Below are 12,890 nucleotides of genomic sequence, written 5' to 3' on the forward strand. Positions count from 1 at the left end.
AGACTGGAAGTCTGGAACAGTTGGCACCGACGAGAAACCGCTCTCGAATGGCTACACTCCTGAAGCATTCATCAGTGGCAGAGCATTTTCAGCGGCTGCTACTGCGTGTAACCAGAAGTTCACAATTCCCTCATGAAAAATTACCAATCCGTAGTACGCTACATCAACAATTCAACAGCCAGCCAGCCAGTCACTAGATCAGCAAATCTTTCAACACTGTGAAGAAACACTTGTATTCTCCAGTGACTTGTGATTTTTTTTTTTGACAGACATGAGAGTGCCTGAGATTGATCACTCTCTGCAATCAGCAGTTCTAGCCATGTTGAAAGGGATACATAGCCTGTTTGGGGAGCTTTATATTCTAAGAAACAGCTGTTTGATAGTAGGGATAAAAACGGAGCGGATACGGACGGATAATGCTCATACCATATTCGTTTTCATATTTTTTACCGGATACGAAAACGAATACGGATAGCTCGAATGCGGAAACAAATACGGATTATCTCGAATACGAATAAGAATCGAATATGATCGGACACGAATACGGAAACAAATTTTTCTCGGAACACGAAAACCAACTCAACTTCTAATGGAAACAAATATCAACATATATAATTAGCTCATTTTATATAAAATGAGGTATAATTTATAAATATTTTTTAAAATTTAAATAATATTAATAGTATGGACTAGTGTTAAGAAATAAACTACTATTAAAATCTATAAAGTTATATAAAGTTATATTGAAGGTTATAGAGTTAGAAAGAAATGGGGTATGTCTCGTGGGTCCTGCGGATATCCGAATAGCACTGTTCACCGGATATCCGAATTATTATCTGTATCCGACGGAAACCCTAGTACCATATTCGTATTCGTATCCGGGAGAAAATATCCGTATTCGTATCCGTATCCGAACTATCCGAGAATTATCCGATCCGAAAGGTATCCGTATCCGCTTTTGTCCGGAGCGGACGGAAACTATCCGCTCCGTTTTCATCCCTATTTGATAGCCAACTGCTAAGAATATGGAAAAGCTCTGAAACCCAGCTTCTCCAATTTCTGGCTTCTTAGTTCATTTCTCAGAATCTGTAACTACAGATTCTCAGAAGCTGTGGACTGTTTAGAGCAGCTTCTAGCAGAAGCAGCTTTTTTCAGCTGGGAGAAGTTCCCCCAAAGATAGCCACAATCTGATCCAATTCAACTCATTCCTGTAGTATAATTGATACCAGTAGCACTAGTCTTGTGGGTCCTGTTAAGGAGCACTACTGCTACTACTCCTAGTAGATCATAATTATTTGGGGAGAAAATTTTAAGCTGAGTGGCAGCAGCAGCAACAGAGATTCGTGCAATGCATGCACAGCACCGGTGATCTATGATCTAGCCAGGACTATCTGGTCTGATGATAGTGCTGGCAATGGGCCAATAATTGTACTACCACCTGCCAACAATCAGCCAGTCCTGCAGTGGGAGTACTTCTCTTCACATGGCAAGAATCCCGACATCCTTGTACTGATATGACTAACAATTAACAAAGAATTAAGATTTTTCTTTTTGCTAATGAAATCATTTGCAGAATAGCTTCTGTTTGTAAGTAAAGATTAAAGAAAAAAATTGTAAGTCGGTGCCGATCGATAGATAGTTTGGCTTAGGCCCCGTTTAGTTCGCGAAATGAAAATTCTTTGGTGTCACATCGGACGTTTAACCGGATGTCGGAAGGGGTTTTCGGACACGAATGAAAAAAACTAATTTCATAACTTGTATGGAAACCGCGAGACGAATCTTTTGAGCCTAATTAATCCGTCATTAGCACGTGTGGGTTACTGTAGCATTTATGGCTAATCATGAACTAATTAGGCTCAAAAGATTCGTCTCGCAATTTCCCCTAACTGTGCAATTAGTTTTTATTTTTATCTATATTTAATGTTTTATGCATATGTTCAAAGATTCGATGTGATGTTTTTGGAAAAAACTTTCTACAGGTCCTTAGCATTGAGCACGAAGGTCACGTTCCTTTTCTGACGGTATATCTGCGCATTTTTCTTGTTTTTCATTCGTTTTGACTGACCTCTCTGCCATTGGTAGCCTCCAAAACTACTTGGATTCTATTTTCTTACCATGGGTTGAAAAAACCCTTTTTTTTACCCCTAGTTTTGGACATATTACTCAATTGTAGTTGTCATGATGGTGTAAACCGTTCTTTTTACCCCTAGTTTTGGACATGTTACTCCATTCTAGTGTCATGGCAGTGTTTTCTCGCTGATGTAAATGCTACTTTGACATGGGCAGTTAGTTATAAGTATACCTAATTTGAAGATGAAGAATGGCAATCCCTTTTTAAATTACACGGAAGACCGTACACGCACACAAATCACCACATGTGTTCACAAATTTAATCTGATAAGTAAAATTTATACATCCATAACTCTACCGCCACACTTACTACTCCCTCCATATTTTTTGTTTGACGTTGATTAGCTCAAAATTAAACTAACCAACGTCATATATTTATGCATGGATGTAGTACTTAACTGGCATGTAGTAGAAGTTAAGGCTTCTAGCAGAATTGAAGAACAAAACAATGTTACCTGCTCCCTATTATCTGTGTGCAGCCGTCCGATTTAGCCCGGATAACCTTCCGAGGTGATTTTGACCCATCCAAAAAATTGCCTCTTCTGATGGCAGACAGGAAACAAGCCATATCAAATTGGGTCCCTCTCTAGCTTTTCCCTAAAGGGAAAAAAATGCAACATGGAGCACACAGAACAGGAGCGAAAATTCAAAGCTTGCCCAATTAGTGGTGGGCCATGAGATCTTCTCATCATCTTGCAAAAGTGACATCTCGATCTCATCATGGGAGCATTGAACCTTGCACAAGAACTCTTGTCTCTGCCTACTTTCATTTGCTTGTGAATATGCTGTGTTGCTTGCAGGGTTCCCCCCCTGCCCACACGATTTAAGTATTCTTCTTATAAACTCTGGATTTTGTCGTTTTGAGTTTTTAATAGATTCGGGTTGTGACTCCATGCGAAAATTACCCTAGAGAGGCCAATCAGTAGTAGCTGTATTTTACTGCCAATTGGGCGTTCTCTAAAACTATAAATAGGTAGTTGGAAGCAATTGGCAGGGATAGGTTAGGCCTGCTGATTTGCGACATATTTGTTGTGTTTTTATCCCAATTCCTATCAGCGTTGATGGCTGGCACTAAAGCGACATTTTAGTCTTGGAGACCAAACATCGAGACATTGAAAACTACACCCTCGTTCCTTCCTCTCTTTTTTCTCTTTGGCCTTTTATGCTTTTTTATAATCTTTGTGTGCGCATTCTAGATCATGTTTAAACCTATCAAAATTAGATGTATAGGACGCATGCCTCTAGAAGTATCCATTCTAGTGTTCTGGATATAAAGTTTGACTCCGACATCTCCGACACAATGGCGATTTAACCCTGGATTGTGCAAACAGTATACCAGATGGTCAAACAGGGTACAGGGATATAGTGCAATATACCATGTAGTAGAAAAGAAACATTTGAGCAATGGAGTACCCATGGTGCTACAAGTATCGAGTGCTACAACTACCCAGAGGTCAACGAAGTTCAATAGAACAAATGGCCAACCACTTCAGCAGCAGCCCATAGGGGCCAAAATGTTAGGATCGCATCAGGGATTCTAAATCAGGCCCTGGCGCTGCAGATCAGTGTAGGTCTTCTTGTTGTAGATATTTCCCTCCTGATCTTCGTACTCTTCTTCTAGGTCTGGCCGCCACTTGTTCAGCCCTTGTCGTTGTTGAATTTTCTCCCAGAGTTCTTTTGCCTCCTGAAAACAGAAATAAGAGGTGTCAATTGCCCCTTCCATTACCAATTTACCACATTCGCAGCAACAGTAATTTCTGAGAACATGTATAAAAACAGCCAATATGGGAAGATTAAGCAAAGTACTCATTTCTCTCAAATTTCTGAGAGAACAAATTAAGCTATTCAGTGGATGTACAGGTAGCATAAAGTGATGATTTACCTGGATGGATGTGATTTCATTGAAGTTCTTAGTATTAGGAATTCCAAGACAGCGCATCCCGTGCTGATGGCGCCACTCCTTGAAATGCCGCTCATAAGCCCGTCGCCCCCAGTAGCTGTGGTTTCCACATATCTCACATTTGAATTCCTGACAAAAAAATCATAGCAATTAAGATATGTTAACAATTTAAAATCATATGTAAATATCTAGAACTGTATGGGAAAATGATGCCACCAATGCTGAAGCTCAGGGTATTATTGAAAAATGAATAAAAATACAAAAAATAAATGGAGCATGTGAGAATGCAAATACCATTTGTAGTCTATAGAAATTAGCATTCTGTTTTGGCAAAACAGGAATTTTGCAGCTCTAAACATTGGTAATACTAAGATATGATTTAGCAAAACAGCCATGAACTAAATAATCTTTAGATATAAACCAATGAGATATTTACCTGACCAAGACCATGGAGCTTATATAGCCAATAGGGTATAGGTTTGCCGTCCCAACCCATCGGCAACTTAAGAGGATTGTAGATTTGTTGGTCTTCATCATCACTTTCACTATCAGCTTGCACTTCTTCCTATAGAAAAAAATACAAAGGACAAAAGGTTCAGTACTTTGAGTAGAATATTATTATTTTACTTCTGTGAAGTACGGAGAAGAAAATAGAGGAAAAGTAGAACCAAGTTGTGAACTCTTGGACAAAATTAGAAGCGAAGTATCACACTAATAACTAAAATTCTAACTAAACATATCTTTACTCCCTCTGTTAAAAAATGTATGACCCAACATGACCTTTGACCTTTATTCTACTATCAGGGCCTTTTGCAGATCAGAAAACAGAATTTAAGAGGGCTGCATGCAGATTACCTCTTCTCGTTCTGCTTCCATTTCTTCATATGTGAGAGTCAGCTTCTTCTCTGCATTTTCCTTTGTCCGTACAATGATCTGCATAAATAGCATAAGATATATCAAAACATGAGCACAGGTTAACTTCATTATGGACATAAAAATGGTGTATTAAAAATATAGGCACACATTAAATATGGGATATCATGATATCAGCAAACACAGCAATTACAAGTGTTAACCTTGCTATATATTCTTGGTAGTAAGGAACAAAACAGAGTACTTTTTAACTTCTCCTACATGTAATTTAATATGTTTGTTAATTATCTTGTGCACAAAATCTAAGGTTTTCATGACTGCCTAGCAGAACAAGCATCTTGTGAAAAGTTGATGCTCCTGATGCATACTCAGGTGGTTTTGCTTTGCTATTCGTGTATTCCATGCTTAAGTGCCTAGATAACCGTTTTTGTGCCTTTTACAGCACTGGTTATGCAGTACACCACACATGAGAGTGAAATACCATGCTATGGGTGTGTTCGGATGCCCCTTTTCCCAAATCCTCTCCCTCGTTTTCCGCGCGCACGCTTTTCAAACGGCTAAACGGTGTGTTTTTTGCAAAAAGTTTCTATATGAAAGTTGCTTTAAAAAAAATCAAATTAATCCATTTTTTTAAAAAAAAATAGCTAATACTTAATTAATCACACGCTAATGGACCGCTCCGTTTTCCATGCAGAGGGATCCGGTTGGGATCCAGGAATAGCGAACACACCCTATATCAGACTACTAGACTTCTAGCCAATCAAGATAAGAAAGCATCCTGAAGATCTAACAAATTCAAAGGATCATACTATACAGCATGGATTAATAAATCCCAGTAGGTTACACTTATCAAAGCCGAAGTAGAATATATAAAGATTGACTACACAAGTACTCCCTCCGTCCCATAAAAAACCAACCTAGTACCTGATGATGTTGACACATCCTAGTACTACGAATCTGGACAGATATATGTCCAGATTCATAGTACTAGGATATGTCAAAGTCAGGTACTAGGTTGATATTTTGTGGGACAGAGGGAGTAAAAGAGAAGCATGTCATTAGATAATGCAGCTATACAAGTCCATATCAAAGGAAAGATATATACAGCCACACATAGAGCAAGGCAAAGCTGACCTCATCTAGTAGCTCACAAAGGCGCCTCATCTTTACTTCCATTAAAGCAATTTCCTTCTTCAAATTATCCTTGAAATTGTTACCATTAGAAGTAGCATTGGAGACAGAACTGTGTGAACCTTTGGCAAAATGCTTACGATCCAATTGTTCCAAGGGTGTATGCTGCAAGATATAATCATCGACAAGTTCAGAATATTTGGTAAATATTTAAAAAAAGATGAGCTGAATATCCAGGTTTAAAAGTACATTAATTACCTTCAACAAGAAAAGTCGCTCAGCACGCTGTTGAACAGTACCACCACTTTTTAATCCACGAGCAGCTAAAGCCTGGCAAAAACCAAAACCAATCAATAGGGTACAAAAGCCCAACGAAAGTTGAATAATAGGACAGGAAAAAAAAGGTAATAATAACAACGTATTGCAAGTCATACCTCTTTCAACTTTTCTGGGCCCAGCTCAACAAGCTCTTCAACAGTGGTATAGTAATCAAGGTCTATTACTGACTCTTGTGCAGATTCTTTCTCTGGGTCCTTGCTCTCCCATCCAGGCACTTCACCATTGATCCACTGTTCTTCAAACTCGCTTTCCAACTGAACAAAGTGTACTGCTTGTTAGTTTTTACTTGTTGTCTTGTTATTGTGTGAAATGCCTAACTTACATAGGAATGAAGTGTCTACGTGAACATAAAAGTGAAAATAACAGTGAGGAACCCTAGCTAAAAACACTAGAAATAGTTGCTTGAACTCTTAAATAGAATACATTGTCATTACATAGAAGTCAGTAGGATAATAAAACTAAAACATATGATGCTCAAAATTGAAAGTAAAGGGAATAGGAACCTTTGCAAAAATCTTCTCAATGTCTTGCAATGGTTCTGTGTGATACAGAAATGATGTCAGATACTCCAAAATATGCTCCAGGTATTCTCTGTATTGCCTGTCATATTTAAGAAAATTATAAATAAACAACCTTTACATAACTCATATTATTGCATATCTAAAAAAAGAGTACTACATCCAAAACAATGCAGAACGCATGAAACAAATACTAGACAGGATAAAGAAGTAAACTACGATTAATTACGCAAATACTTGAGCACATATAGTCCTATTATTCCAAAATTACGTAAGGTCCTTTCTACCCTAAACCTCCACCAGAAGAAAAAAAAAAGAAAGCAAACAGACCTAAGCAGCATGACATGCACATTCTTAATTCAAAATTCAGGTCAGGGGACATGTTTTTGGTCTAAGCAAAAAATGCATACAGCATACCTGGAGGTTTTCAGATTTTGTGCCATCTTCTCCACATGAGAAAAGGTGCCAACATATGCTGAGTATTCCATTGGAGTTCCAAACTTGGAATTTATGAACTCATTGTAAAGCTCATGCAAGTCCAGGTATCGGCCAAAAGCTTCCTATTAAATTGCAGAACCAAACCATTAGCATACTTGAATTCAGCAATGATAAAATAGTACATAGCAATGACAACCACAGTGGTGGACATGCGATGCGACTCTGGTTGGATTAGAAGTACATTGTGTGCATAGAACCAGGTCAGTAAAGATTTTAACATGAATAGCAAAGAATATTTCTCAAGTTATGGTTCTTGCGCCATAATGGTATCATTGCCTAAATCTTACCATGTATACCACCGAGATCCTACAAGAGGAATCAAACAATCCTGCAGAAATTAAAATACACGTATCACAATGGAGATACCTTCGAGTTCAAGACTACTGCAGTTAAAAGGGGTGGAAGGTGCTGATGGACTTAATGAAGTACAAGGACTCTATCGATCATTTAAATATCTTGGATATGTATGACTATTCAATCAAGGTTAAAAACAAACCTATGTAACGGAGTTACCAACTTCTGTTAAGAGAATTATATATAAACATGCTTTGTATGCCCCCAATCATTTCTAAATACTCAGAGCAAACTGCTTTATTGAAGTGTACAGAGCACACATAGTCAACATAAGTTCACAGGTACTCAGTTTAAACATGGTATACATTATGATGTACCAGTACGAAGATAAACAAAGGCAAGATTACAAGGAAAAAAATGTTACAAGTTAAATACCTCTCCAGTGAATTCAATAGCCGGTTCCTCCTTTAGTAGCTCTTCGAAATCATCAGTTGCACTAACGAAACGGGCAGAAGGATTACGCCTATGGTAATCACGGATCTGCAAACATGAAACAAGTAAACAGATTAGAAGTTAAAACGGAACAAATGCACCAAGAATAGCCCTCCACAAACATGGTTTTGGTTTGGATGGCATGTGTTTACCACAGAGGATAGATGGTCACAGGGCAACAATTAGGAAACAAGCAGGACCAACAAGGTGTGCATAACAGGAAATATAGCCAATATGCAGAGTTGCAGACAGTTCAATAAAGACGACTCTTGGTGAGCGAAATTCTGTTCTACTAATTGTTTTGCTTGTTGACCATTTAAATGTTTGGAAAACAAAGTTTAGCTTGTAAAATCATTTCAGTTATCGGTTAGCCAGATTTTGGTACACAAAACAGACTAAAAGGGACAAAAAAAATAGAAGAGAAGGCGTGTGATGCTCTTTTAGCATGTGAAGTGCACCATAAGTGGTTTATCATTTTCAGCTGTCCTAATTCGATGGCATACCCCCAAATTATATGCATTTATGTGATACAGTCAGGCTAATATGATAGATCATTACCTCTTTGAGCCTGTCATAGAACTTTGGAAAGATTTCAGCTTGCACTGTGGAACTAAGATGGTTGGAGATCTCATCCTTCCTAGCATTATCCTTGTCCTCGTAGATTTCCACCTATGTAAAATGTAGTCACATTAGCAAAAGCAAAATGTAACCGCATAAAAATGACTAATTATGCCATTATGCATCTCTCAGTCGGACAGTCAGACAACATAAACTGAGGCAAAACAAGCAGGGAAACAATCATCTAAGATCACCATGACATTTGCCTTAGACTTTGGCAGGCAAAAGGCCCAAAAATCCATGTGCCTAGCTAGAATTCCCATCTCCAATGAATTAATACGTATAAGCATAGCCAAACCAACAAAAGGAGAATATTATCTTAGAACAACTCTGCAGCCCCGAGTCCACCTTAAGTAGCCCCGATTCAGAGTATATCGCAAAACCTAAGCATCACAGATGCACCGACATGCGAAATCATCAAACCCTAGCTGCAACATAGCTCAGAACGAAACAAAATCTAGTGCATCCATGAGTCAACCGGGAAAACCCTAGGCTGAGGGAAGGGGGGAGGGAGGAGGGGGGTTGCTTACGAGCTTGCCGGAGGTGGAGATGACGAGGTCGAGCATGTGGCGCACGCGGTGGGACTGGTAGAGGCGGTCGCGCGCGTTGGCGGGCTCCCGCTGCAGCTCCCGCACCGCCAGCCGCTCCAGCCTCTCCATGTCCTCGTGCTTCGCCCGCGTCGCCTCCAGCACCGTCGACGCCATCGCCCTCCGGTGCTGCCTCGACGCCGCGGCGGCGGAGGTGGGGAGGGGAGCGCGCGCCGCCGCCGCTAGGGTTTTGGGGGAATTTTTTCGCGGTCGGTGACGGTAAGTGTAGGAGGCTACAGAAACCGGCTCGGGTGGACGCGGCGCGTTAAGATGGGAAAGGGGAGGCTCTTGGCCGTTCGGCCAGTCGGCTGTGTTATGTTTATAATATGATTTTTTAAGCAATTTTTATATATATTTTTTTAAAAATGTACCGTTTAACAGTTTGAAAAATGTACGCGTGAAATATGATATAAAGGGGTTGAGAATCCAAGGTTCCAAACCTCGTGATCCGCTCTCTTTTTGGGAGCTTAACAATTGTGATAAATTAGTTAATAAGAGTTTATAAAGGTTATTCTGATTTTTAGTTTATTTTTTTATTCTATAACTATATAACTATAGCTTCTCAAAATTAGTTGCAGTTTCTAGAAGAATCTTCAGCCGTAGGAAGATCCCCAAATAAACCTTATATGGCATTTTATTATTGGCTTTTCTTTCTCTGTGTGCTTGTTATGTATAGTTTTGGCTAGAATCTACTCACACATTTTGAATTTTTTAGCTCTAATTTTAACAGTGAGTTTAAGTTTTTTTTATTTGAATTTTTTTCATTAGTAGTTAGAACTGAGAAAAAGGAATAGCTAACTAATAATAAGTTTAGGTGTCTTTTTATTAGAAGTAATCCTACATCAAAATCTAAAATATAAAATCACTGTCTGGTGAGTGAGGTTGTGTTTGGCAGGCTATGCAAGGATTTTTCATGTATTGGATTGGGTTAATTGTAAAAAAAATTGCAGGCCATCAGGAGATGTGATATTACGATTGGTGGTGTGTTCCATGGTAGATAGGATCTATGAAGATTGAAAAGGGCAAGGAGCATGAAAATTGCTGACCACATGTATAATAATACTACTAATTAGAAGAAAAGAAATCTGTATTATGGTAGTTTTGTGTTAGGGCAAATTATATAGTTAATAACTTCTCCCTTTTCTCTATGTTCTCGCGTGTAATCCCAAAACATGTTGCTCATCCATTGGTTACTACTCCATAGTTATCCCCGCATCTTCTTATTCTCAACAAATCATGGGACCCAATATACTTATTTTCCACATGGAAACACACATTGCAAGGAAGTCGATATAATGATGGCCTAGGAAAACTATTAACACTTCAATTGCCATCGAAATCGACAATGATAGTTACAACTTCTTTGCTGATGGAAATGGTTGTTCCTCTTGTAATCTTAACATGACAAGGCCTTGCTCTTCAAGTCCTCTTGCCGTCAACGTGTATCACGATAACAGTTATATGGTTGATGTACAGTATATCGATAGCTATCGGAGTAGTTGTTTGGACTGTTTTTTAGCACTTCATCTCTAATTTCGTGTAACATACTCCCCCTCCGTCTAGAGATATAAGCGTGTCTGTAATTTTTTTTAATTAATGCTGTGATTAGTTGATATGAGAAAGTGGATGGTTCATATGAACAAGTAGTTGGAATTGTGCAAAAATCAAGATGTGTTTATATTCTTCTATGGAAGTAGTAGTTTGAAGTCAAAGCCAATGACAATCACATATGTAGGTATTTATTACAAGTACCATCAATTATTCTCAAGTTGGTCGATTCTTAACCATCCTATTGGTCCACGTGTCACCCTAATATTTGAAGATAAATCTAAAATATCTACAAGAAGAAAATACAGAGAAGAAAAGAAACCATCCAAAAAAACACAATCCGCATAAAGCCCGAGGCTTCTCGAAAAGCTTCTGCCCCATGGGTAACGGCGCACAAGGCCGAGGCTCAAGACCATCTCCAATATCTCCCAAATGCCCATGTTTGCACTTTCACCCCTGTGAGTTTCACCAGATAAATAATACTAAAAAAACACCATTAGCTGGTCCATTCAAGACTACCTCCATTATTCTGCTCTTTAGCTTATTAGCTGCAGGCATTTTTTCCAATTTTATTTTTAAAATCATAAGTTATTTCTTTCAGTTATAAGAGTTAACTCCGACACTGCTGAATTTTTATAAACAGAACCTTGGAAGTTCTCGTGTTAGGACTGACACTTATTAATTTCAACCTCTATATAATAATTAAACTAAGTTCTAAAGAATTCACAGCATATGTCTAAAATAACATCACTTAATATGATTCGAGGGCTAAAATTTTTCCCAAGCACCAATAGGCGCGTAGAATTCCTAGTATATAAAAAAATGACAATTAGATGCTACGATGCCATCCAAATGTCACGGCATTTCTTTCTCCACTCCCAACTCATTATCCTAAGGCCATGTTCAACGCTCCAGCGTGGAGCGTGGTCTCACCACACCCGAGGGGAATATTCCCGCCAGCTCGGCCATAACTGCACCCCGCCAAAGCACCCGAGGGGAATATTCCCGCCAGCTCGGCTGGAACTGCACCCCGGCAGAGCGCCGCGACCCCCAGCAGAGGGCCGCATAGTTTGGGCAGCTTTAGGGCGAGGCACGGGCGAGGAGCCGCGACCGCCACCGCTCGATCTGCCACCCCCAGGCTAGGCCCACTTACATCTGGCAGCTTTTCCTCGCCCGTGACCGCCACCGCTCGATCTGCCACCCCCAGGCCAGGCCCACTTACATCTGACAGCTTTTATAGGTCATAGACTACCCTCACAGACCAACACAATTCTTTTCTGCACACTTTGTCCTCACTCGTGTGCACCCATCCCTAAATTGCTCTAGACCAAGCACACTTAACCTCAGAGTTCTTTAGAGATCGGCTTCCGGAAAAGAAGTTGCAACTTGTTGATATGATTTTTCTATTAATCCTATTAAGCCCTGGACCGGGATGTCACAGCCTCGATCCGCTGCCGCCGCTGCTCGATCCACCGCCGTCGCTGCTCGATCTGCCACCGCAGCAGCTTGATCCGCCGTCGTAGCGCCTTGATGCGCCGCCGCCGCGCCTTGATCCGCTGCCGCAGGAGCTCGATCTGTCGCCACCACTGCCGCCTAGGGCCGGGGAGAGTGGCGGCACTGGGGAAGGAGAGCTGGAGAGAGAGAGAGAGGAGGTGCTGGGAGAGATGGGGAGGAGAGAGGGGTTGATGTTTATATATGTCTGTGATTTTTAGGAGGTATACTGTAAATAATGGATGTATATACAAATAAAAATAATCTAAGGGTTTAAATGTAAAATGTGACCGACTAATAGGTGCTGCAGTGCAAAAAAAATAAGATGGGTATATGACTTGCATTGTGTGAGACATATCCCTAGCTGGGTCTCTAGTCACTTTTGTCCATGTGGATGGTGGGGGTTTCCTTGCGTTGAAGATGGCCTAAGGTCCTTGAAGTAAGGACTGCCCTGAGAAAAGAAAACATGGA

At 39.9% G+C, this 12,890-nt stretch overlaps 1 protein-coding gene across 1 annotated transcript; it reads right to left on the reverse strand.

Annotated features, from left to right (window-relative positions):
* Positions 1–3,421: 3,421 nt before the first annotated feature.
* On the reverse strand, positions 3,422–9,617 carry LOC4333915 (splicing factor SF3a60 homolog). Its single transcript, XM_015777617.3, has 12 exons — positions 9,324–9,617; positions 8,734–8,844; positions 8,119–8,223; positions 7,309–7,451; positions 6,877–6,973; positions 6,469–6,627; positions 6,293–6,364; positions 6,038–6,199; positions 4,886–4,963; positions 4,467–4,595; positions 4,013–4,159; positions 3,422–3,814 (listed from the first exon to the last, which is right to left on the reverse strand). Exons 1-12 carry the CDS (start codon positions 9,495–9,497, stop codon positions 3,668–3,670), a joined length of 1,524 nt encoding a protein of 507 aa, XP_015633103.1. The 5' UTR covers positions 9,498–9,617; the 3' UTR covers positions 3,422–3,667.
* Between the last annotated feature and the right edge of the window lie 3,273 nt (positions 9,618–12,890).

Source organism: Oryza sativa, chromosome 3 (assembly GCF_034140825.1).
Source record: "Oryza sativa Japonica Group chromosome 3, ASM3414082v1".
NCBI lineage: Eukaryota > Viridiplantae > Streptophyta > Magnoliopsida > Poales > Poaceae > Oryza > Oryza sativa.